Source organism: Dromaius novaehollandiae, chromosome 3 (assembly GCF_036370855.1).
Source record: "Dromaius novaehollandiae isolate bDroNov1 chromosome 3, bDroNov1.hap1, whole genome shotgun sequence".
Taxonomy (NCBI): Eukaryota; Metazoa; Chordata; class Aves; order Casuariiformes; family Dromaiidae; genus Dromaius; species Dromaius novaehollandiae.
Genome location: NC_088100.1, coordinates 46463163 through 46490068, shown reverse-complemented (window position 1 = coordinate 46490068; position 26906 = coordinate 46463163). Strand labels below are relative to the sequence as shown.

The 26906-nt window shown below is 34.5% G+C and overlaps 1 protein-coding gene across 2 annotated transcripts in view; it reads left to right on the top strand.

Annotated features, from left to right (window-relative positions):
• The window catches only part of ASCC3 (activating signal cointegrator 1 complex subunit 3), a 282237-nt gene that overhangs the window by 137670 nt on the left and 117661 nt on the right, over positions 1 to 26906 (top strand). For both annotated transcript variants that reach the window (XM_064508824.1, XM_026122085.2), the window contains exon 14: positions 1808 to 1942. In XM_064508824.1, the coding sequence (XP_064364894.1) occupies positions 1808 to 1942 (135 nt within the window). The remainder of the gene's footprint in view (positions 1 to 1807; positions 1943 to 26906) is intronic.

Below are 26906 nucleotides of genomic sequence, written 5' to 3'. Positions count from 1 at the left end.
TTAGATCTTATGACTAATTTCCCTCTTGAAGTCTTCCAATGAGTTAGACAGACTTAATCTTTTTTCCTAAAATTTATTCCATATTTCCTTACCTTAATGGATCCTGTTCATCCTTCATGGATTTGCTGGTTGTTCCTATTAATTAAATGAGCATTGTTTCACTGCTGTGTATATGCAAATGCCTCTTTGTTGGATCAAGTGTCATCTGGTTTTGACTGGTTAATGAATGGTCCCTGGCTCTGTGAAGAGAGAAACCTTTTCCCCTTCTACATCCATCAGGGTGCTTATAGCCATGGTTCAACTGAAGTGTGCCTTGCAACGAATCTTAATTTTAGATCAGTTTAAATTGCTTCCTATAGTATCTAAAGGGATAAGTATTAGTATCTCATTGCTGTCTCTTGGTTTGGACTATGTGTGGTGATAATAAACGTAATCAAGTGACAGTGGGCTTGGGTGGATAATACCAACTGTGTTTCCAAAGCCTACTGTACATGTGGTTACAAATTGCTTCAAAGATGCTTTCTGTTTTGTTGTTAATTCTCTTTCTATCAAATTCTCACAGTTTAGGTATCTTTTTGATTACCACTGAAGCCTGAGATGATTTTTTCAGGAATTGACCACAATGTTTCTTTCCAGGGTTGCTTTCCGAGTGAAAGAAACTGGTTTAGAGGCCATAATTGTACATGCTAATTTAAGATTTTTTGAAACAAATAAGTAGTCTTTGTCAAAAGACATCTGTGTAGCAGTGCAGCTGAAGAAAAGTACAAGTACTTTGCCCTATGAAATGAAAAGCTTCTGATTTGGTCAATGGTTACAGAGAATCACCTGTGGAGAGTCAGGTTGTAAATAGCTACTTTGCATCTGAGTCCTATAATAAGATGCCTTTTTTGGCATTTTGGGTGTAGTGTTCTCCAGATGGTAAGTATCATTACATGACTATATAGCCTGCATGTGGTTAAAACAAAACCTTTAAAACTTTGCAGCATTTTAAAAGTAAAGAAATAGAAATACGGTTCATTTCTATCATGTTAAATTGTGTGGGGTTTTCTAGTATTAAAACCACTCTTCTATATGCATGAAAATCAGAAACACATATGCCAAGTTTTTCTGGGTTCTTCTACTTTGAATTTGCTAATGTGATATTTAAAAAATCATCATTATTTTGACTTGACTACAGACTTGTACTCTTTGTCTCTTGAAATTTTGGGGAGGAAATTGTCATTAAGTGTAAGTTATTGTACTCTTTTTTTTTTTTTTTTTTGGATTGCTTCGAGAGTACATTAGACAAGATCTAGGTTCATAAACAGACTACCAGAAGGCTGTTCTTGAAGAAGATTCCAGATATCACTTTCTCTGCCCTGTTTTTTCACAGCAGCATCCTTAAGATGCTAAAAAGTATTTGATGTTTGATTTTGATTATTTGACTGCTTTATTTGGAAAGTATTCTCATTGCCAGTTGCACTGCACTTATGGTTATTTTATGTCATGTAAAACAGCTTCACTAGGAATCTGAATTTGCTTGAAAAGCTAGAAAAGTATATGTTTTTACCGTAAAAGAATTGAGGGGGAGGTTTGTGAAGATAGACAGCGTTGCTGGACACTCATTTCCCACTACTCCTCTATCTTTTTAAAGGACAGGTACTACCTCCATCTCTTCAAATCTCTCTCTTTTTAACCATGTTATCTTGTTGGCCTGTCATTTCTTGCATAACTAATGCTTTCATTACCATATTTTGTCATCAAATTGTTTTCATTGTTTGATTAAGACTTATTTTTTCTCATCAGCCCAATTTCTTTCTGTTTTAAGGTGATGGTGTTTGTTCATGCTAGAAATGCCACAGTACGAACTGCTATGGGTCTTCGAGAAAAAGCAAAAAACAATGGTCATATTTGTCACTTTTTGCCATCCCAAGGATCAGATTATGGACACGCTGAAAAGCAAGTAAGTGAATAATTTAGGCTGATAATATTTAAAATCCTAGAATTCATCTGCTTAAAGGACTGTCAAAGCTGGGATTAGATGAGGTGTTTTCTGAGCTTCTGTGATTTTCCTTTTTTTTTTTTTTTTTTCTCTCTGAAAGGAAGTACAGAGTTGCTGAATTGAGTAGAAGAAGAAAGGAAAGAGTAATGGCAAAGATAAAGGAAGTGATACCAGGGCTGTTATTGATAGTTTTTTTACAAAAACTGATAATAAATTGTGTTTGGTATAACTTGCATGCAAATTTTAGTATGGATAAAGTCTAACAGGGCTCGATTTAGCTGGTGATCTTTGCTGTTGAAAGAAAGCTATGAAGTCCAGCATTCCCCTAATGTGCTTTCCAGGTGTCTTTGCCTTCTGTTGGGAAGAGTTAGAGAACTGAGTGACCTATGTAGACCCCAATTTACCTTCCAGGACTCAAAGCTCTTTGGTATGCTTGGAACCTTGCAGCACTTTACTGTATCTAAATGAATGCCTGATATGTGAGATAGATGGGGATTTGTAATTTACACTTATTAATAAATTAGTAAAGTTCTTTGTTGCTTAAAGCCCATTTTTGTATCTGACATTGTTTGATTTCTTATGTCCATTGTTGCATTGGAGAGCAAGTTATTTATCAAAAAGAACTGGACAAGTTCAGGTGGATGGTTCGGTAATTATTGATCACAGTAGTCTTCCAGCTCAGGAAGTCCACAAGTCACTAATTTCCTGAATCTGGAAGAGCATGCATCTCCTGTTGCACTCTTTCCCTAAGCATCTGTTATTGTCTGCTCCTTAAGACAGAAAACTGCCTTCAAGTATTAATCTGACCTAGCTTGTAAATCTACCATCTTTCCAAAACCAGCTGGCTTTCCTGATAAATCATGTAATGGTGGGCAATCAAATAATAAAAATCAATTTGAGAGTCAAGAATGGGAAAGCCATTTGAATATCACATGGGCGATTGGCGTCCTTAAGCTGGTCATGTTTAACAAATATGTATATGGGTCATAAATTATTAGTATTTTGAACGGTAGCTGAGTACTTGCCAGATGAAACGGTATACATTTTTATGCATGGTAACAGTTCCTTGTATGAATTGTGTTAGCTGAACCTTCCAAATTATTCATGGCTATACATGGCATTCACATTTGGCATTTACATTGTTTGAAGTAATGATTAGAGTTAACGGTGCTTTGTTAATTTCCCTTGAAAAATGTTCTTCCTCTTTCCCCAACTAAATACCACAAGACAGAGGAGATATTTATTCACTATCAAGTGTTTAATATATATTCAAGGTATCTTCTGTCACTGGTGGACATGTTGACAAGCTCTGACATAGTTTTGGCCCCTGTAAATTGGGGCGGGCTGTAGATTCTATGTCTTTTTTCAGTGTAATAAATAAGTTGCCTTATTTTATACCTCTGGAGAGAATGTGAAGGAATTCATTCAGACTTACTAATTATGAATGGACCATAGGTGTTACAGATGTTAAATGCAAATTTCTAAAACATAGAGAAAGTTATATATCGGAGATGATTTTTAGAAATTATGTTCAAGTATGTTGTTTATGTCAAAACTTCTGAGAGCTATGATAAATATTTAAAAATGCCTGTCTTGGTGTTATAGACTATGTTAATTTAAAAATAGATATCCTTATGATATTTCATAAAATACTATATTAAAAACCCTCTTTTCCTACTGAATGTTAATATCTAAAGCATTTTAAAAATAAGATCAAGCCTGTGTTTCTACTGTAACACTGAAAATAAATACTAAACTTTTTCATGTTAGATTTCTTAGACTAAAGTCCGAAAAACCCTTAGTTTGTTGAAAATAACACTAGTATTTCAAAACTAATATAGAAAAAATATTAGTTTAGTCTATTGAAAGTACCATTACTTATATAGACACTCAGAGTTATTAGTAATGAATCTAGGAAACGATGTAGTTATTTCAGCAGTGGATACTATGTGATATGCCTGTTAGAGGAGTATTTACCCAACCCAGTCTGTAATTTAGTGAAAGCTACTGCTGTATGTTCACTTATTCTGTTCTTCCTGGGATTAAATGAATTTGAAAACATGTTCTTATGTCGGTGGGACCACAGGAGAAAAGTTCTAAACCTCTTTTGAGTACAGGTTATTGCCACCTGTGCTTGGATAATGACTTAAGGTAGTATTTATAGTATAAATTAAGAGAGTGGTAGTGGTGCTTTATAGGTTGGCTGGGCACATATCTGAAATAACTGCTTTTTCTCCAGATATTCATCCAGCACACTGAGATTTAGGGGAAACTAAATAAACTAAGATTAAAAATTTCCCTGCTGTTTCTTCCTCCCCTCCCACCTCAGTACAGATACATTTATTATCCAGGCATCTGTTTTAAATCAAATCTTGAATTGTTTGAACTGCAGTTCCAAGTGATGATCTGTGCAAAAGACTGTAGAAAATCTGACTTTGCTTTTGAAGATATTTACAGAAGTTTTCTAATTTTTGTAATAAAGCAAAACAGCATTCACATAATTAAAAGCAAGTGATTTCTTCTCTTGTATTTCATGGGAATCTTTGATCCTTTTGACTATTTTCTGAGTTATTACAACAGCAAAAATGCCTATTTTGCCCTGAAGGTTTTGGGACTTGGACATTATAAAAAGTATAATTGAAGAAGCATGAGTAGTATTGTGAAGAACCATGTTACATACTACAATACAGCCAGAAAGTATGGTTTTCATTATACTACCTCAGATTCTTAGGAATGTAAACTAATAAATAATAATTAAAATAATCAAAAGAAATCTAGCAAACTTCCACTAAATTAAAGTAGTTATTATGGTGCTTAATGAATTTCACTGGGAGTTCTCTCAAGCATGTAAAAACTGTCACCACAGAAAGTGTAGTCATTGTATGAAAGATATGATTATTTTTTCTTAGAGATACCTGAATCTTTAACTTCAATATTTTATTTAAAAAAATTTCATGAATACACATTGTGACAGGAAGTCTTTAGCATGTAGAATAATATAAAGTATGTACCAGTGTTGTTTACCTTTTTTTTTTTTTTTTTTTTAACTTAAAATGTCAGTCTCTGTTATTAAGTAATATCACATTTGTGATAGTGGTAAGAAAAGAATCTTTGGGTTTTTTTTTTTTATAATTATAAAAAGAACATTTGAAATAGGGGTATTTTTTGATAAACTCATTGTCTATTCCATGAAGTAGTTGTCTTATCATCTGTAGATCCTAAGCAGCCTAGCAAAAGAACTCATTCAGTCAGCTGTACCCAGTAACTCTTTTTCAAGAGGGAGTAAACTGTTGGCTCACTAAATTTGTTCTGCTAGAATATCCTGGTGTTGGCTATCCTTCTTCCTGGGTGCTCCACAGCCTGAGCAGAAAATCCTAGAATCACAATACTAGAAAAGGTATTTTAAAAGGTGTCCTAGCCAACACTCTGCTCAAAGGCAGAATCAGCCGTGTGTTTATATCATCTCTGACTGATGTCAGCCTGCCCTTAAAGACATCTGAAGGAGTACCTGTGAGCTCCCCAAGCAATCTATTTCCACATCTACGTATTGTTACAAAAAATATTTTATAATCTGAATGTGTTTTGGTGTAATGTAAGTCTATTACTGTAAGCCTACTCCTTTTTCAGGGAAAGCTGTAGAATGAGTGCACTTTGACTTGAGTGGTACAGTTCTGAGTGTTCTTAGACCTTAAAAAGGAACTTGAAGCATGAGACGGTAATGTGAGAAATTATGAAATCTTTCCCAGTAGCATTTGAAGAGATCTTAGGAATTTAGTACCTTGGAGGAGTACTAAAGATGAGGTGAAATACAGTTATAAGCTAAGCTGCTGCTGCTGGGCTTTGGAAAGCAAGACCAAGAATTATGACTCTGATTAACAGAATGAATTGATAACCAGGGACTGATAAGCAGAAAGAAGTGTGAAGGCCATAGCAATTAATGAGAGAGAATTACGTTTTGCAGCAATTTGTATATTGTTCTTGTGGCTGCCCTGATTCTTTCCCAATAACTATCAAGAGGCAGAATAATTCATTAATTACTTCTACTGACCAGTACCTGTGATATGCATGTCATGCATTAATGAGTATTCACATGCTTTTATTTCTTGTGCAGGTAAATGTGGCCTAGATATTGGGAAAAATATTATATAACTTATGTAATCCAGTATACTTAATGGCTTGTATATGGAGACATGTAAATATAATAATAATAATGGGAACAATAACAGTAAAGTCACACGCTGAAGTCTGTGACAAAAATTCACCAATATATTTTTCCTACATACTTATGTTTGGGCCATTTCGGATTCCAATCAATGCATAAAGTTGAATGATTTTCATTTTACTAACTGTAAAAAATTAAAGATTTTATGGGTTCCCTCTCAGTTACCTGGTAAGTATCATTTATGGAAAGTGCTTTTAAGATATAAAGGAAATAAAACATTTGTTCTGTGTTCATAGGAAACTTGTTTGTTGCTGTTTTAGAGAAAAAGCATATCGTCTTTTGAATGAGTATGTCACAGTGTACATATTTGAGGCATATAGTTATTTATATACAGTTATTGCAGTAATACTACTAATCAGGTAGGAAATGTACTCAGCGAAGGTAGCAACTCTGACTGCATCAACAATCATCAATAGCTGTAAAACGAATACTGTCCTAGCAACATTCAGCTGCCGCGCAATTAAGGCTAACACATTAAGCTTTATGAGTACACCATTTCTGTGATTAACAAATGTGGGGTTTTGTTGCATTGTTAAAACTATTACTGTTCAGTCTAAATTTTCTTTCTTAGAAGTAAATATTTTTATAGAACTGTGTGACTACAATAATAGCAGTAATGCTAACAGTGCATCTTATCAAAGAATTTTAAGATCACGTGTTCTGTCATGGGAACTTTCTGCACTGACATTTCTATCGGCAAAAGATAAAGGGTGTTTGTTTGTTATTCTCTAGCTATTTAAGTACTTCAGGCATTGTTTAAGTGTACATATGTATAAAGGAATATTTCAGTAGTGTCAGGGTACCCAATCACTGTGCTGTATGTGCTCCACAAACACCAAATGTTCAGTAGTCTTTCTGTGTCTGCGTCCAGTGAAAGGTGGGTTATTTACAGTATTATGAGCCAGCAGTGACCTGGTGACTTTGAAAAAGTAAACAGGTTTCTAAGATATACTAGTTCAGGTAATCACTTATGAACATGCATTATACAAGGCACCAAGAATACAGTTCAGGTCATTCGAGAATAAAGAGTTCAAGCTGGAACAGATGAAGAAACAAGGCACAGTAAAATCAAGTTGGACTTTTCTTCAACTTGCTACTTCAAATGCTTTTTCTCACTCATTTGTCCAATAAAATGGTCTTGCATAGGTAAATATCAAAGACATGAATAGCACTGACAAACATTTTCCTTGTTTTAAAAAAGTTTGCGAGTCAAATCTATGTTTATACAAAATCAAGAAAAGGTTGAATGACTGTATACGTGTTTTAAAGTTTTAATGGGACCAGACTATTTTTAGAGGTGGGGTCTCAATTAACAGTACTGGAAACACTGTAAGGTCATAAACAGTTATTGTTAACTACCCAGGATGCAAGCAGCTGTAACCCCAGCCATCCACCAATTAAAGTACTGTAACTAAGAAGGGCCTTCTGTGCAATGCAGACCTTCAATGAGCTAACCCAAAGGTGTGGGAAGTCTGTTCCTCCACAAATAGTTCATGGAGGAGCAGACTAGAGAGAGAGACTAGCTGAGATGCAAACTTCAATGCTGAATAGGTGCACAGACAGAGCCTACATGTGTAGGCATAAGCAGTTGTCACCAGGAATGACAACAGTTCAGTTTTCTACCATTAAGACTGACAGAAAAAAAAAGTTATTACAGTCAAGTGTGTTTCTGAACAAAGAGTCAGGAGTAGAAACACCACAGAGTAATACTAATGGATTCATTTTAAAGGGCAAGAAGAACCAGCTAATCTGACATTTCATGATGTGACATAGAAAACTGAGAAAAGCCTGAATCAAGCCTGTAATTTCTGTTTGAGCACCAGAAACTATTTCTAAAATACATGCAGAGTTGATGTGTGTCTTATTTCATGTATGAGTTGGTCTACCTTCTGCTCTAGACCTAGGATCTCACCCTGGTTCTCTTCATCAATTTAAAAATTTTTGCTGTGAGAGTTCTTACTCATTTAAGTAATAATGAATTATTATTGAGTGTGTCAAGCTACTCAGTAAGCCCTCGAACGGCAAATTTCTGGTGGTCAGGAGAACGTGCTGGGAAGAGCACTGATGCACATCTGCCCCATTCTCATTCTCTTCCTTAAGCATTTGCTGTTGGCTGTTCTGAGAGAGAAAACTGCACTAGACAGACTTTTGGTCTGACCTGGCACAGCAGTTCTCATGTCTTAATAAATTGAATACATCTTATATAATGCATTAAGTATTGAACTGACAAAATATGGGGCTTGAAAGAGCTTTTCAGAGCTGTTACTTTTAAAAATGCATTCTGAAAATGTGACCTAGGTTTTTTGCAGCCAGATGTCTTTTGGTTTGACTGTGCTAAAACACACACTTTGTGAAAGCTCAGCCTGTAAGTGAGCCAAACAGCATTGCGGACCTGACCTGCCCAAGCAACCATTTACCATTCCCTCAGAGTGCTTCTGATTTCCAAACTTTACCATTAACCAATAGGACCACATTTTAAATTTTAGATCACCAGTACAAGTATGAAATATCCTTGGGTCAAATCAGATCTCTGAAGAACCTCATTAGACGCACTATTGAGAGTTTCTTTATGCAGTTAATTTCTTAGATCAACATTGCCTAATTTTAATGCCGTTAATAAGTGAAATTGATTTTATATAGTACGAAATTCCCAGCGCCATACCATATAAGTGAAATCTCTTACAGAAGTCTAAATGTACTATACCAATCCTGTGTGATGCAGTGATAAAGCTGAGCTTTATAAAGATAATATCACGTTTCTCTAACAAGATCTATCTTGTAGAAAGTGATGTTTATTGGCACAGATCCAAAAATTAAATTATCAGACTGTAAGATGTTCAGTCTTGCTGCTTCATTTGACATGAAATTTAGCAATGCCTGTCGGAGAATGATTTTGATAATGTAATACAAACCTTATTTTGTATTCTGTATACAATGTTCACTGTAACAGAGGAAGAAAATATTGAGAAACATACTGAAATCCAATATATGACTTGCAAGAATAAGTAATGTCCAAATCATGCATGTTCTAGTTTAGACACAGTAAGTGTAAGTGAAGAGTACTTGAGTACACCAGAAGAATTGAAAAACGGTATAGTTAAAAGCACCATATCCTTTGCCTGCCTTTAAAATTTGAAAGCAATACTACTAATCCTCTTAATAATCTCCCAAATGTTTTTAAATGATGAGAAATTAATTTTTAGAGAACATCATCAAATATTTGCTATGTAATCAGTTGTTTGACATTTAATTACTTCAGAGCAAATCCTCATTTTATTTTTGTTTTATTAATAACATATCTAATATTTGATATGCTATTAAAAACTATAAAAATAAAGTGAGGATTTGTATTCAAATACATTAAGCTGTATTAAATGTCAAACATATTGAAGTTTCATATTTCTTTTATAATTACTATATTTTTTACTATTGAAAAATATTTGCTAATTGTCTCTGTAAGAAGGGAATGGAGCTCTTCATATTTCTTTTACAGATATTTTATTCAGTAGTACTGCAAAAAGGTCAGAGACAGAACTCATGAGAGGAGTCCTAACAATTGACTGGGTGCAGAAAAATGTGTTCTGTATAGAGTAATCCTACCTTTTTAATGAATGCTGACCTGTAGAATTTAGTATTAAGAGGGATTTGCGTGAATGTTTAGGTTTTTGCGGGGCCTGTTTACAGAGGAAAAACACTGTGAGCTATAGCAAAATGTTGCCTTCATTTTTCACAGTGATTAGAGTTACTGTTCTCTACTAAGTCTCTCTCAGCTTTTATAGTCAAACTGCGTATAACTGCTCAGTGGATTAGATCACGAGATTATTTTACTTTCAAAAACTGCTGTGGTGTCTCGGCAAGAGCGCCTTTTTTAGTAGTGTAGCTGTGCTAATTTAGATTGTTAGAGATTTTGTTTCTGTTTTTTCCAGTTAGGTCCTCAGTCGCTTAATGCGAGCCTATACAATATCTTTACTTCACTGAAGACTTTCAGTATGTTAAAGACATTCATTTGATTTGCACCTGATGAAAGTAATGTTATGTGTAATATAAAATTTACATGTGTAATTTTTTAGACAAATAGGTAATTTTAAAATTACACATTATAATGAGCTACTACCAAGAAGAATTTTTCTTCCTAATATCTTTTTAGTTAGCTTTTCTTATTTATCAAAAATGTAATCATCTGCTTCTTGGTCTGCAAGACAAAAAAGTGGGCAAGTGTCTGTCTGCTGAAGCATGGGAAAACTTTTGGTTTTGTTCCCATATCCAGAATTTGTATTATCTACTCAAGGAAATAATAAAACATTTATCAGAGTGAAACATAAGGACAATGCATCATGTCAGATCTTGACTCAAAACATAACCCTGCTCAGAAGTGTTGCAGCTTAATGCTCCTAGCAGTTCAAATACATTTTCTCTACCCTTGCATTTTGTTTTAAATGCCACTTCAGCTGTATGTAGGATCATAATTGATTCTATTATTTTATAGTGATTTGACAAAAGTTCTCTTTGAATGAAGGAAAGTGGGCGGTGTGTTTTTTTATTATTTTGGAAAAACATTACTTTTACAAAGTAATTTTTTTTTTTAGGTCTGTGGACAAACAGGATAATCTGTAGCTAAAAAGTACTATAAACAAAGCACAAAAGTGAATTCAAAATGTTTCAAATAAAAGCCTTTTAAAAGTGTAAGTTCACACACAAACATATGGCCGTCAATCCACTCCTTCCCTGAGCCTTTCTAGTTTTTTTTAACACCTCCGTGCGGTTTTGCTCATCCAGACTTTTTAACATAACATTCTGGATTATATCTGCTTTTGGAGGCCACAGCTACATTATAAAATAATGGGTGGGGCAAAATAAAAATATAAAATAAGGGCAAATTGGGAATGCTCTGTAGGGTAATGCTGTTGGTGGTAGAGCCCAGTGCCCACAGTATAAATATCTCGGAAATTTTACATCACATGAGCTCTAGTCTGGCCTCCGGCTCCCAGTGGCAGTTGGGGCACATCCCTGTTTAGTTGCCAAAAGATGCCCAGGGTAATGGAAATCAAGATCACTCCCAAGTGCTGAGTGGAGTGTGGTGAGGAGTTATGAGCATTATTAACTTTTGTTACACAGTGAAGTTTTAGTATATATTCACCCTTACCTGTGCATTTGTGAGAAATGTTCACCCAAACTTAAATCTTTTATGTATTGAAATAGAAAATGCTGCATGAAGAAGATAACTCTTTCTGGACTTTAGTTTGGACTGAAATTGCTTTATGTCTTCCTTTTCAAAGGGAAGGCACATTGTTTATACCAGCGTTGTATTAGTGTGTTATTTTTTCATCATGTTAAAATAGCAGTTTGTGTTTTTTGAATTTTGATTTGATGAATCTAGTGCAGAATTAAGTGCCATTTTCAGAATTAGACATTAGACATCTAAAATACTTGAAGGATTCAGTACAAAGGACTTTTGTTCTTTTAAAGTATTATAATATTGCTTTATAAGCCATATATTATAAAAATGTTAAGAAACAGAAGTGTATTTTACATCCTGTTGTGAAGTGGGAATGCAGATAGCTAGTTCAAATATTAGTGCAACTGCATAGCCAAAAATCAACTAGCTGCAATGATGGTATTGTGGACAGGATCGATGCTAGCAATGCTGGTTAGAGAACTTTGTAAGTTGTGGTTTTCCTTTGTTCATGGTCTTTGCAAAGATATATTGTTATATTTCATTTTTCTGATTTTCAATGTCTTTTTAATTGCTGTTGTTTATAGGTATAAATTTAGAGATCAGGCATCAAGTCAAATGCTATTTCATCCTCCCTGGATGTTTGGGATATGAAGTTTCGGAATTATACTTTTGGTTGTGAAATCTAACCACTTGCGTAAGCAGAATTTCAGCACATTCCTTCTCAGAGTCTCTATTCTGCTTTCTGAGAAGACATCTACTTCATTTAATACCTTCAGAAATGGAAAACTCCCTCTTCTCTTCCTTAATTCTTCCCTCATTGCTAAAAAATGGTATATTATCTTCAGCTACATTTTATCTAGCTTCAGTTCCTAATGGATCATATTTTGACTTTTAGATGATAAATTTAAGTCGTCTTTTGTAAGGTGTTTTTTTTTTTTTTTTTTAGTTTATCGGCTATGACTGAGTCTTCTTTTGGCCTATTTTCTTAAGCTTCTTGTTTCTATAGCAAGTCTGCAGCTACATCTGTAAAAGGCAGATTCTCCCCTCCTCCCCCCCCCCCCCCCCCGTTGTCACTCTTGGCTCTTTCCTGGGGTTTTTAAGTGCATAAAATAATAACATGCATAATACTACTGCCACAATAGCATGCAAAATTTTTTGGTGTTGTTGTTTTATTAAGTATGTATGGTGCTATATATACAGATGCTTCACAGTTTTGGTAGAAGATATGTTCAAACAGAATTTTGAATACTCAGAAAAATACAACAGGTAGAGAAATTTCTTGGTATCAGAAGCAGTGATTGTATCCTAGGCTCTGTGTCTACGTGGCCTAGAAGAATGCTGTGTATGGACTGAAGGCTGCTCTGACAGAGCAAGAAAGCAAAAAATTAGGTTTTCAAATGCATTGTTTTTTCCAATAATATATATTAAGATATGTATAGCACTAGGGTTATCAAGTATTTATTTTATTATACCCTTAAAAAAATCCTCCTTTCCTAATACAGAACCCTTGGCTCACCTGAAGGGAAAATTCCTTTACCTTGTATAGCTACTGAAGTTTGCTGGTGCTTTTATTCTGAATGGGAAAGTATAAAATATACAGCATAGATTGAATGCTGTATCAAATATGGACGTTCAGTCCTTCTGAAAATCAGTGTATATTTTTAGTTCTCTGATTTAAGGATTTCAGGTTTCTTGGCTTGTTTCTTGAGCCCTGATGGCTACAACATTATGATGTGATAGGTAACAGTTTTCTGTTATTCTGTGAAAAATAGAAAGGACTTTTTTTTTTTTTTTTTTTAAATCTATGGGCTTGATCGTATATTCTGTTTTACCCATTACAAGCTACAATTTGATATGTAATAATGATTAGTTTTATCCTGTTTATAACTGGAAAGCTGTCCCATGAATATTTATTGTATTTCCAGAAGTTATGCTGTTAGTAATTGCATTCCTAAATGCAAACTGGAATAGCAAATCTTTTTTCTAGAATGATCTTGGAGGTTACAAATATATCTGACAGCAGTGCTGATGTTTTTGTTTAAGAAGAAAACAAAAAGCAATAAAAAGCTGGTTTATGCTTTTCGATGCATCTTTTCAGCAATTTCAAAGTATTTCAGGTGAAAATTAGTAATGGATTTCATCACTGTAAATGTAATATTTAACACCTGTTCTTACTAATCCTCCACATAAATGTTCTGATAAAATATATAATAATGTATTCCTTATAGCATTCCCTTTCATTGTTGACAGAAATTCCTATTTAATACTAAATATGCTTAGAAAGATCATTTGAAACTGTTGTCATATTTATAATATGATTAAGCTGCTTTTCTTAAGTTAAATCTACCACAACCCCCCGCAATCTAATGCAGTATTTGTATTCAGTCAATACAGATCTTATGGTAAATACGTTCTTAAACTGTCTTCTTTATTTGTGCTTGTAAATATGGATACTGAAATTCAAAGTTATATGGTTTAAAATAATGTTTTTAATTGTGAATTTGATTTAAATGCTAAGACTTTTTTAATGTCTTTGATTAAACCATACTGAAACTGCTTTCTCTCTGAGATATTGAAACACTATTACACTTGCACAGGTTCCTTAATGTCAGACTGTGGGTTCTTTTTTAATAAATAGATGTGGAAAGGTTTTTGGTTAATGTGAGAACTACAGATTATTGTACATTAAAAGTGAAACGCTCTTTTTAGAGTTCTTTTTGAGTTCCTAAATGCGCATTTCTAAGGATGCAGCTCAGTGCAGATACAGAAGTTTGCACAGTCAGTGCATATGCATATTTGTTAATGTACAATTTTTCTTTAAAATGTGGATATTATTTTAAAACTCTAACTTATTTTAATATAATAAGTGAACTCATTAAAAGTATAGTGTATTTACCCATTTTCCTGTGCATTCTTAGGTATTTCTTACACGTGAATTTGTGCGCTCCTTGTCTTTCTCCAAGTTACAAACTCATTGTTGGACAATGACAAAAAGAAAAGAAAAGCAACATCCTTTTTTTCCTTTAATTCTGAAAGTCTCCTTCAGTTAGCCACTAGAATGCTCTATCATGTAAATCAAATCAAAAAGAATGCTTGCTGTACCTTTCAGCAGTAGTTAATGATCAAAAACTTCACTGGATAAGACAATTTTGACTTGAAATCTCATTGTTACACAAAAGATGTACAGAAAGTAAAGAAAAAAATTCCCTGTATTTGCTGACAGATACGCTAACAGTGTAAAAAAAAAAAAAAAAAAAAAAAAAAAAAAACACCCCCTTTGTTTCAAAATAAAACTTTCAAGCTGTTTAGGGGACAAAAAAAATCTCAATATAACAGTTTTCATATTCACAAGTCTGGGAAACAGGACTATACTTTTTCTACTTCAGCAACTATACCCTACTGCCCACTTTTGATTGTTGCCACTACTTGCTTCACAAGCTGCAGTGAAATTCGAGTATTAAAAATATGTAAGATTTTTTGAGAGGATGATGTTCCTCTTTTTTCCTATTTTCTTCTGTGATGTAACAAGCTCAAAATCTGGTCATTTGAAAATGAAGTTATCAGATAGCACTGAAATCACTGTAGGTGTTCTCAACCCTCCCTCCAAGAGCTCCGTTAGCTCTGCTGTGGCTGTTTTCCGCTGCCATGGGCCCCTAGGGATTGTTCCCATGTGTTGGCAGAGGTAACAGCGGCTGTAAGGTTCTTCAGGGCTGGAGATTAGCCAGGCAAGAAATTAAAAAAAAAAAAAAAAAAAAGAAAGAAAAGAAAAGCTTAATTTACTAATGACCCTTAGGTCTCTCAAACATGTTCAGCTTCCAAGATGCGCCAGTTAGTTCTTGGCTGCAGTACATAATCTTGTGCGATATGTTCACAGGGAGATTGCAGGCAGTAATCATATTTTTCAGGCACCTTTTCTTTATGAGATTCACCAAACCTGACTGGCAAATGGTTGTGGTCACACGCAATTTAAGCAGCTTGGTGTGAAAATCTTAAGGTGAGTTGGAAAATAGTATTTAAAGAAACCCTGTCTACTCAGGAATCTGTTTGCCTGGAAACATTGTAGCTACAAAATAAGGAGTATAATTGAAAAGTTAATAAATATTCATGTTTTTGAGTTGTGCACTGACAGCAGTGAATATTGCTGCTTGTTGATAGTCAGTTGTACTTTGTATTTCTTGCTAATTAAATTATTCTCCAACTGACTTGATAGTGTTTAGTGATTGTCGTTCTGTTAGAAAGTACATTTTGATTTATTTTACGGGAAAACAGAGAAACTTTTCTTAGGTCCAGTGACTTATGTTAGATTTTAGTTTTGTCTAGTCTCATGATTGATTGATAGAGGATCATTGCAAAAGTCTTAAAATACACTTTGGGGTTAAAAATTAAGGCAATAATATTTTTCTAAAAGTGACTGGCCACTGCTTTTAAAATACAGGCCATCACAGAGCACACTTTGTAGTTGCCTTTCCAGGAACAAAATTCAGAACAAAACTTTAACTTCCCAGTTATCCTTTATGATAAATCTGTGTACTACTTTTGGGGTTGTTGGGGTTTTTTGTTCTTTTTTTTTTTTTTCTTCAGAATATCATTCTTAAGTGACCATCTTTCTCTGCTCCCTGAGGATTCATATGAATTTATTTATAGATAAACCTGTAAAAAAATAAATACACAGGCTATCTTTACACTGTGAATTTTTGTTAAATTGAAGTTTTCAACCAGTGGTAACTTAAAATGGCAAGTGATGATGGACACCTAATTTGATCGTTATTTTCCCATATTGCTGTGATGTTTTCTGTCTCTCTGTCTGTTTAAAGACATGATTAGAATAAATGTAATTAAATTCACCTGTTGTGTGAAATATGCAATTCGGTTACAGATTAATAATCTCCTCCTATTGAATACAGGTGGTGTTAAACATAGGTTTTTTCCAAGGTAATTTTAGGTTCTTGATTCAGCTTTTCATTTAGACACCGTGATTTACGTAACAGATGGAGAAAAATGTTAAACTTCTCTTCAGTTCGTATTCTTAATTTCATTTATTTTCAAAATAAAACTTTTCAAATACAATGTAATTTGATTATGGTTTGATGGAATTGTTTAGCTGTGTATGTTCAGTGAAATGTGTTTTAGTCGTTATCCACATTCTCCTTCCAGCTCCCCCAAGTGCCTTAATTTAAAGGAACAGTTAAAAGCCCAAACAATTTTGCTTAATTTGTTTGCACAATATGCAGAGTAAATCAGAACTGGACAGATGCATTTTTTGCACTGGAGTTTTGAATGATACTTAGTTAAGATGAACTTGTGAGGTAATACCATTAAATTGAATGCATGTTTTTAAATGTTTGAAATAAAAGACAGTTAACAGCAATCAGTAAGAGGGAGTGAACTGTATTTGATGCATACTCTGTTAATACTACACACTGAGACACAGAGCTGCTTTGGAGAAAACAAAGTAGGTTAAAAAGCAATTAAGCATAGTTTCAGAAAGTTGTGCAGATTTCTTTCCAGAGAACTACTGAATATTTATTGGTATTAACTTTTACTGTTTTGTGGTTGTATCACATATAGAGTCAGTGTTTGTTTTTCAGCATATTTTATATTTGATTGATACTATCAAGGTTTCTCCATAGTAGGAGAACAGAAGCTCTAGAAGCTTTGATGTTTGCAACATTCAGTGTTATCTTCTATTTGTTTTGAATTTATCTTAACCTTCTTTGAACCAGATTAGGATTCAGTAGAATCTCTGCTTATTGGAAATCAGTGTCCTGAAGAAAAGCATTCTATTATGGCATCAACAGTATACTTACTAGCTCAAATTAATGGTACATCATATCAAAATGAAATAGTTTATAAAAGGTAGACTGACTGTAGTAATCTGGCATTGTATAAAAACTCACACAGCTGTACTTCAGGATGTAACATTTACCATTGCACATCACCCTTGTCACAGCAAAATTGCATAATTTTGTCTAATTTTGCCAAATCTCTTTTGAATGATCTAATTATTTCAGAAACTTTTTTGTTGCCAGCAGATGGTTATACCCCAAACACCAGCGATTGATTACAAAAATATTCAAAAAAAAAAAAAAAAAAAAAAAAAAAGCTGAACACCAGTATACTTACCGTGCCACTCCTGAGATTTTGAATGAGCATCATATGGATGTGTGCTTGAATGCATCGTTGTACATGCACTATGTTAGTAATTTTTAGGTCACTAGCAAAAGACAGAACTAGAATTAAAAACTATATAATGAAAGTAATGGGAACGAGAGTAACAACAACGTGGCTTTAACAGGACTAGATTATAAACAAATTGTGTGTAAATTGTAATGAGAACTGGGTAACAAAAATGGAACTTATTCTGTATTATGGAATAAAAATTACGTAATACAAACTGGTAGGTGCATCTGGAAGTACATGGTTAATGAGAAACTGCTAGAAGAATGCAGATGACATAGCAATCTGAAAAAAACTTGTGATTTTCAATACTCAGGTATGAATTCATAGAAAAATTAAATGTTCACCCATTCCATCTCACCAAATCGGTCTTCACCTTTGGATAATTTCAATACAAATGGATAAAGAACTGTTAGTCAATGAACGCTAGAAATGGGAAAAAAAGGTCAAAAATTCTAGAACTTAAATTACTGGTTCACATGAAATTATAAGAAAATTATTGGGCTTAAGGTAGAACAATATCTTTAATTCATTTTTAGAACTCTGTCGCAGATGAGTGGAGAAATGCACTTTACTCGTAGGAGAGAAACAGCACTATGTTTTATTTTGGTAAGACAGTGACTTCACAAAGTGCAATTGTAAATAAGGCAGTGATTTAACGAGGTTCGATGGCAAGGTTCACTCAGTTATTTACTGCGTGGAGGACAGGGTCAACTGAAAGCATCAGGGATACCCTCCCATTGAGTCACAAGGTTCAGAAAGGAACTCCTTGCTCTCCAGACTCCTTCAGAGAAGAGTCTGGGTGCAGCTGGATCCAGTCCTTGTCCCAGACTTGGTCAACAGTTTTTGTCTAAGAATTGTGTAAAGTGTGCAAAGGATGCTTAGTCAACAGTTTATGTTTAAGGGATTATGTGCACAATCAATCAAAGATACAACCTAGCAAAGTTGCACAAAGTTTGCAAAGTTTCAGCATGCTATTAATCACTTACCAAGGATCTGTCACAGGTAAGGAATTTCTCAGCTTCAAGGAGTAACCTTGAGAAGCGTCCCTGCTCAAGAGGAGTTTCCACAGTGCAGCCCACTGCCATGCAGGAGAGCTCTATGGGCTCTGGGCTGCCTCCTATTTATGGGAGAGGGAGATGATAGACTCACAGTCACATTTACACGCTACATGGGCCTTAGCGCGTGCTCAATTAGCCCCTGCCTACCTGCTGTTTACGAGGAGGTCAGGTTGAGGGGGAGAAAGCAGGTCACAAACTCAGATAATATTTGTGCTGAAAAATATCGATCTCAGAGTAGGTTTTCTCATAGAGTGTTTTCTTCTTATCAAATACTGCATATTACTTATTAGGTCAGTCAGACTGACTAGGAAGCAAGATTTGACTTACCATTTTTATCTTCTGTATGGCTGTCATTCACCAGCTGGTGTGGAAACAGCAAAATCTGTTTGTTTTCCAAGCAGTGGTCATATATTAAATAAATAGCACTAATTTTTTAAAGGAATTCTAAAAAGCCAGGGGTGCTGAATCCTCATATTTCCAATACTCGGAATGGAAGAGCCATTTTAGATGAATACTGTCAACACTCCTAATGCATTCTCCTGAATGGAATATTAAGAGGACATTAAGAATTAAGGAACTTTTCTAGAAGAACATTTGGACATCAAATGTGTGGGACGAATTGGAATGCATTTCAGGCAGTGGTTTCATTCAGTTTCAGACTTTTGTTGGGTAAATTCATTGCCAACCTGTAAGGAAAACTAGAAAAACAACAGTAGAAAATCAAGACAGATCTTGTTTTGACATATTTGCAGATGATGATGTGCATATGGCCTGAAAACTTTTCCAAAAACTTTGTACAAGACCCTCTGATAGGAAAGTTTTTTGGCTTAGAATTTATATTTCACAGTATACTTCACATTTAAAACTGCTCTAATTAGGCAAGTAAATCTTTTTCAGCATAATCTTGTCTTTATGAAAGAATATTTTGTTCTTTTGATAACCAATGATAGTTAGAAAACCTTAGTGAAAAATGTTATTTTGAATATTTAATTTTCTTAATTCAGAGACAGTGGAAGCTTAAACTGTGATTACTTTTATAAATTATATATGTGTGTGTGTGTGTGTGTATAATATACACGCACATATTTATGTATATGCATATAAAAGCAGATGGTTATGTGCCTTACAGTATCTTACATTATTTTTGTTGAGTTATTGGGTATATATTTATACCCACTGTCATAGTTTTTTAATCAGCCATTGGTCCATTTCAAATCTAATAAAATATATACTATTTGTTACCCTTAATTATTTTTGAAATGAGTCATTGAGAACCAATACTGCTTTGGGGGGGGGGGTGCTCAAACTTCTGCAAACTGATAATATTACAGTGATGATAATACTGTGTTTTCTAAGAATCACCTACTCTTTGGTTGCAATAGTATGCGTATGTAAAGCACTGAATAACAGTGAAGTAAAAAGAAACTCATGCTCAGGATGAAATGTTTTGCTGCTTCACACTAGAAGGATCCAAGAGAAAATTAACAATGTTTACAATAAACTTTAAGAAAAGAACGAGAAATGAATCAGTTCAACACCATTTCCAAAAGTCTTGTAAAATGCTCAATATAGTCAAATATTTTGCTGTAATTAGGCCAATAGATAGAAAGAGAACCAAGACCAGAATGAATAGGTGAGTAAAAATGTTACTATACTAGTTAATTGTTTGATTACTAGGAAGAAGTATCTGCAGATAATAAAAATTAATACAGTTCTTCTATAATTGTGTAAAGTAATTCTTGTTACCTGGGGAAAATGCCGTGTGTACAGCTCCTGGTTGCAACTGTCCTGAACTCGGCAAGACCTGCAATAGTCTAATTTGCACACCAAAGAAGTCCTTGTGACCAAAGAGTTGGCAGCACCTTGGTTCTTTGAGAGGCCATATTTCCTGGCTCCGGCTCAGTTTTCACTGGCAAATTGAATCTCTACTTTAGAAATCCTACCCATCAGCCTTGAAGAGTTCATGGTTTCTGGTATATGTCTGTCTTTTTAATTAATGAATTCTTTCCAAATAAGGACTTGTAAGAGGGTTTTTTTTTGGTTTTGGTTTCTCGAAGTATGTTATCTATTTGAATAATGGCCTTGAAAAGCATTTTTGAAGAAGCCATAGTGGCTTCTGCTAAGTACTACAGGGGACTTTCATTTTCTGCTGTATGATTTGTTTTGATCATGTGTTAACAGAATTTTGAAATGAAACATGAATTTGTCATGTACAAAACTGTCCACATAGTTGCATAGTTGCAGTGTCACTATTTGAGGTTAAAACTGTCCTCATCAATACGATGTTCCTATTTAAGGTTATGACTTCAAATTTAGTAATTGGTGTGCTAGGGATTTTTCCCATACTTTTTTTTTTAGATAGACAAAGAAGTAAAAAGTTAGTTCAGTGTTACCTTATGAATTTGAAAGTTCTAAAATACTGAGAACTGGTGACAAAATGCTAAAAAACCTAGTTGTGGATGGCAAACCCTTGGGCTCTAGAATTTAGAATATCAAAAGCTTTGCAAAAACCTTTCTACGCTCTTTGTAAAAATACTTGAAAAGTAATTAGTTCTGGAATCAAAGACGGTTGCATCAAGGATAAAAAATGCTGCACATTTTCTGTCTGCAAAGGATCGCTCTGGCTTCGATATGCATCAATTTTGTAATCAAACATAGAATTCCAATGAAAAGTCTTTGTTTCTAGAGATCATTTTTTTCATGTATTGTGCTACATATGTTTATCAAGGACAGCAGTCAGAGAAATCTCAAGAGTTTGAAACCTTTGGCATTGTATCACCATGATTTCATTTAAACTGTAGTACTGCTGAATAATTGAATGGAGTCCTAGTTGGTTTGTAGCTGAAGGATCTCATTGAAAACCCTATTGAAGCTGATGAAAAGAGGCTGTTGGCTTTGGAGTAAGCCCTAAGGACGCACAACTTAATACACCACAAAATAGAGTTTCATAGAGAAAACAGAGCGCAGTGTTTGACTTTTTGCAGATATGGATTTTCAGGAACCTTATGGAGCTGAAAGCAATAGAAAATGTGAATTGTATCTGTCCCAGTGATTCATAGGTTAAAAACACCCATATAAGTTGAATAGTAATAGTTACAATTTTTTTAATGATCCCTTACACTCAGGAGTGGTTTTCTGTGCTCTAGATTCAATAGTTATAGCATAGTAAAAAAAGATTTGTACTGCAACATATCATTAAAAACATATCTGTTTTTTTGCTCCATGGCATACAATTTCAAAAGACCTATGATGGTGATTTTCAGGTATTCTCTTAGGTATGGTCCTGTGAGGGAGCATATTTCTTGAAGTAACAACCAAGATCTCTGTCTAAGGGATATATCCAAGATGATGGTTGTAAGAGACTTCTCTGATCCTTTTAGAGTATGATGCAGGTCTGTACAATTTGTTGATTAATATCTTAAAGTAAGAGGGAAAATTGGGGTTGATTATTTTCAACCATCGTGTTAAGAACATGATTTTGAAGAGATGTGAACTCTTGTGAACGATACTGTACTCGTCATATGAACCCAGTTTCTTTTGCTCTCTTTTATAAAGTATACAGGTGTTATTCACTGGTTACTACAGTAGTACTGAGCCATTTTCCATTCATGTTGACTGATTCATGTACTGATTTTACTGTTGGGTGAGTTTTGAATGTCTGTTATGCTCACAACTCTGCACAGCAGCATGCTTCAGCCCTGCTTGGCATGGCCAGTCGACACCAATTCTGTCTTTGAATAATTTATGTTCTTTTCTCTAACAGAGAACTTACTAAGTTCATTTTAGCTGTTCTTTTTTTTCATTCTTTTATTTTAGCAGAATCAGCTAACTTTTTACTGGTGTAAAAGTCATAGCCTTATTTATTAAGAGTATTATTTTGGTATTTTGTTCCCCACATGGTCCAGTTTCCTAAATCTTTAAACTTCACATTTCCACACTTGTGGGAAAGATACACAATGTATGAAAACAGAGGTATTTATGAGATTCAATGACTAAGGAAAGGGATGAAAGCTTCCCAACAAAAAACACAACTATTCATAGTCATGTAAAAGGAAAATGGCATGTAAGAATATAAAGAATAGAGCTAGAGTATATTGGAAAAAGACAAGATGTATAAGATGATATCCACATGGAGATTAGTGTTTTAATGTAGAAGTTTCACACAGTTTTAACCATGAAGCAGAACTGGCTCTAGTAAATAGTTGAAAACTAACTTAGTTGAAAAATATAAAAAATCACTTATGTATGTACAAAATCAAACTATCAGGAGAACTTAGTTGTTGTTGGTTTTTTTGGTTTTTTTTTTTTTTTTTTTTTTTTTGAATATGTGACTACAGAAAAAGGCTGTGGTTACAGATGCAGATTTCAGATACGTTCTGAATTCTTTACAAAAGGGTTCATAACACTGAATAACAAAGTACATTTAAAATATCTTTGAAGTGTTTCTCTAGCGTGGAAGTGAAAAATTTTTAAGAATAATAAAGTGAGGTGTGTTTTCATGAGCCGCAGTATATCACTTTTTACGATTTTCAGAGAACAGAGCTTTTGACTGGGGTGCTCTTTTATTTTGGTGTCAAACTGATTTGTGGTTCTAAATGCTGAGTATTGAGAGCCACCGTGTGGCCCCACTCGTTAATGCACACATGATGCTGATCTTACGGTAGCCCTGAGGCCATCATTCACAAAGCATAGGTGTCTTCAAAATATTTTGAGGATGATTGAGAATTAAAGTGTACTAATTTTCAGAAGATCTTTGTTTCATCAGTAACAACTACATGAGCACTTATTGTGGGGCAGAGGACATAAATACAATCCTAGTCTAAGTGCAGCTCACAGCACCTTAAGCTCTGAGTCTGTCAATATATTAAATAGATAGAAACAAGTCCTTTGAAGTATAATTTACTTTATGTGTATTAGGTGCCTAAAGCTCGAATGGTCCCCTTGACATGCATATGTAGGAAATTCACCTAACTTCTTTTAATAGTAAGAACATGGGGAAATGAAAAATTTCATGAGACTTTGGGATTCTGCCTTCATATCTGAGCCTGAAAAAATATGAAAATCTACTTGACCTGAAGGATGGATTCTTCACACATGAGATTTCTGAGTTAAATTTCTTTCTTTATCCTTTCTTTTCTGCCTCCCCGCTTTCCTTCCCAGCCCTTCTTCTCTTTTTCTTTCTTGCATATGTCAATGGATGACAGTACAAAACCAAAGATGGATAAGTTACATATGTAAAAAGTTTATTATATGAACTCCATTCACTGTTGCTAAAACAAATATAAGAGTGCATTTTTTAGGAAGCTAAAAGTTATCTAACTGAATTTTAAGCATTTATTTTCCATTACTTAATTATTGCTTCGATTACTTATTTGTTTAGATTTATTATTTCATTACTTAAAATAGATAAAAGTAAATAGAATAATTAAATATTTGTATCTTTCAAGGCTATATTTCCTCTTATGGAATAATTGTATGAAATTAGTTTCAGGCATCAGAACTGGGGCTAGTTGGAGGAAACACGTGAGGATGAATTGATTGCTTCCAGTGATACCCTATAAGGCCTTTTTTGGACACTGCTTTGCAAAACCGCTATACAAATTTGTATCTCTTTATCCAGAGGCAAGGCTTAACAGCAACGTTTATTGCTACCATACAGGGGGCTGATGTAAACAGAGAAAGTCATCAGTTAAAGTAGTAATCTAGATTTTCCTGAATTCAGTTTCCTGTTCTGTAATATCAAGTATATGCTGTGTATAAAGCTGGATGTTGAAGCAGTACCAGTTCTCTGACAGTGAAAGCTGATGGTTTTAATTGGGGTTTTGAAGGCTAGGGGGCTTCTCCACGAAGTTTATCCTTTCTTCTGTTGTTGGTGGAAAGCTTTTTTCCTCTCTGGCTGAAATTGTACTGAGGACTCTCAGTGGCTTTGGGGTTATCACAGGCAACTTGCTCCATCATATACAAAACTCTTGGATTTTGTCCTCAAACTAAAAGTTAATTCAATAATTGCAAAAATGTGCACAGATAAGAAAATAAGCAATTCACTTAGAATCTGCCAGCCTTTTTGTTTGTTAGGGGAAAGCTGAGATTAACTATGAATTTAACCCCATTCTTTGTCTGACAACAGGAGTTTGGGAGCGTTTCAATTATAGTGTGTGCTTATCAACTTTGTCACATTGGAGGAAGCTATTTCTTGCCATACTTTTAAGTAGCTGTATGACCTCTACACAGTGTGGTGATGACAGACTCTGAATGTATTGCATAATTTTGTCCATGGCAAAGAGAATGCTATGGGAATGCAATATTTTATGGGAAGGTGCATAATTACATTTGGGGTTTGTAAGGATATGAAATGTATCAAAATGTATTCATGATAAATAATGTCCCCCCATTAAATTTCCACTGTTACTGATAGAAAGAACGTAAACTCTCCATTCCTATTTTTACCATTATGTTTTTTTCTGCAGTGTTCACGCATTTAAAAGCATAGGATGATCTGATTAATTTTCATGTATAGGACCGTTAATTTTTCAATTGTCTCTTCAGTTTCTCTGTGATAGGAGATACTCAGTGTCAAAATAAGCAGGGATTAGTGTGAGGGCAGATGATGCAAATTCAAGTGGTTTCCAATTTACTTGAAATAGTGAGTGGTAATGAAGAGCTATTATTTACAGTGTGCCACCTGGGAGTGCTGAGACAGTACCACCTGAAACGGTGAGAACAGAAATCTGTTGCAGTGGAAAGTTGTGCAGGGATCAGCTTGCTTTTTAATTCTTTCCAGGCTACTTCTTGATCATTTAGTCCAAACGTGCTACATGCCAGGAGTGCAGGTTCCAGTCCAGGATTATAACACATAGATATTAAAGTGTGTGCTGTGTGTCTGAGTTCCCATTGCAGTTGGTGGGGACTCAGCTGCAGGCAGACACGTGGTAGTTGGGCAGCCAAACCGCTCTGCATGCCTCGCTGCTGGACACCCCTTGGCTCTGAAGGGTGCTAGATCCCGTGTTCAGCTTGTACACACCTACATGGAGACTTCCACGGTGCCGGTGTCTTCATCTCAAACTGAGTCCTGCCATTGCAGGCTGCTGGCAAATTGGCCTGTTTAAAACGGTCAGTCAGTTATCTGATTTTCCCAGAGGCATTTCTCCATATCAAACTGCTATAGCTAGCCCTTTTATCTTCAGTCTTAGCAGCCTATAGGTTAAGCAAATATGACAGAATTATCTAGTTATCTCAGGTGATGCCTCCTCAAAAAAGAAACAGTAGGAAATCTTCACTAGGTTGTGGTCAAGATTGAAAAGACTGTGCCAAAAATAAACAAAGTCATCAATCTGTTTTTTAAAATTGATTAGAAAGGCTGTCTGATACTATCACAGAAAATAGCTTCAGTATGTTTTCCTCTAGTGAATGGTCAGTAAGGGTAGTAGAGGTTAGCACCAGTGTGGTAGGTAACCATAGCCTCTGCATACCATTCTGTGGCAAGATGATTAGCAATTCTTACTCTGAACTCAAAATCATTTTTAAAATTATAATCTGATATGTCCAATTACAAAAATAAAAGGAGGAAATACTTTTGTTGAATAGCTTCAGAGGTTTGGATTGGAATTTGAGTAGTCTTAGATGTCTAAGCCAATTTTTAAAGGTGCATAGTCACGTGATCATGGACTTTGCTTTACAATATGTTTTTTTATGTTGGCTTTCAAAATGCATAATGAGAAAGTCAAGTGAAACAGTAGAAGTTTTAGAAGTGTCTGTCACACTGAATCTAAGCAAAGGTTTGTGGAGATTGCAAGAGTCAAAGATGCTCCACTCCTTTTATTCTGATTGTGATTCATTATTCAGCAATACCATCTTGACACCACTGAAATTTGATATTCTCATGATAACTCTGTAGTCTGTCTGTGTTACTAAGCCCCACAAACATGATATTAGCCTTAACACTGAACTGTGGGACTTGGTTCACTTCTGCTCATTCAGAGAAAGATTCTCTTTCTCTACTTTTGAAAGGTATTAATGTGTTTGAAAGAGATTGCAGTATAAGTTACAGAGCTGGTTTGCCTAGGTAACATTATTTTATACTCCTAAAATAGGAAATAAACATTCTTTTTTTACTTTTATATATTTTTATTCCTATTTAAATAATTTTATCATTTAGTATTTAAATGAAATTTAAACCAGTAAAAAGATATAATTTTAAAATGTCATTACTTATTTCAAGCAATAAAATATATAGACATACTCATTTCAAGAAAAATGTTGCTATGTTATATACTATATTGTTTATTGCTT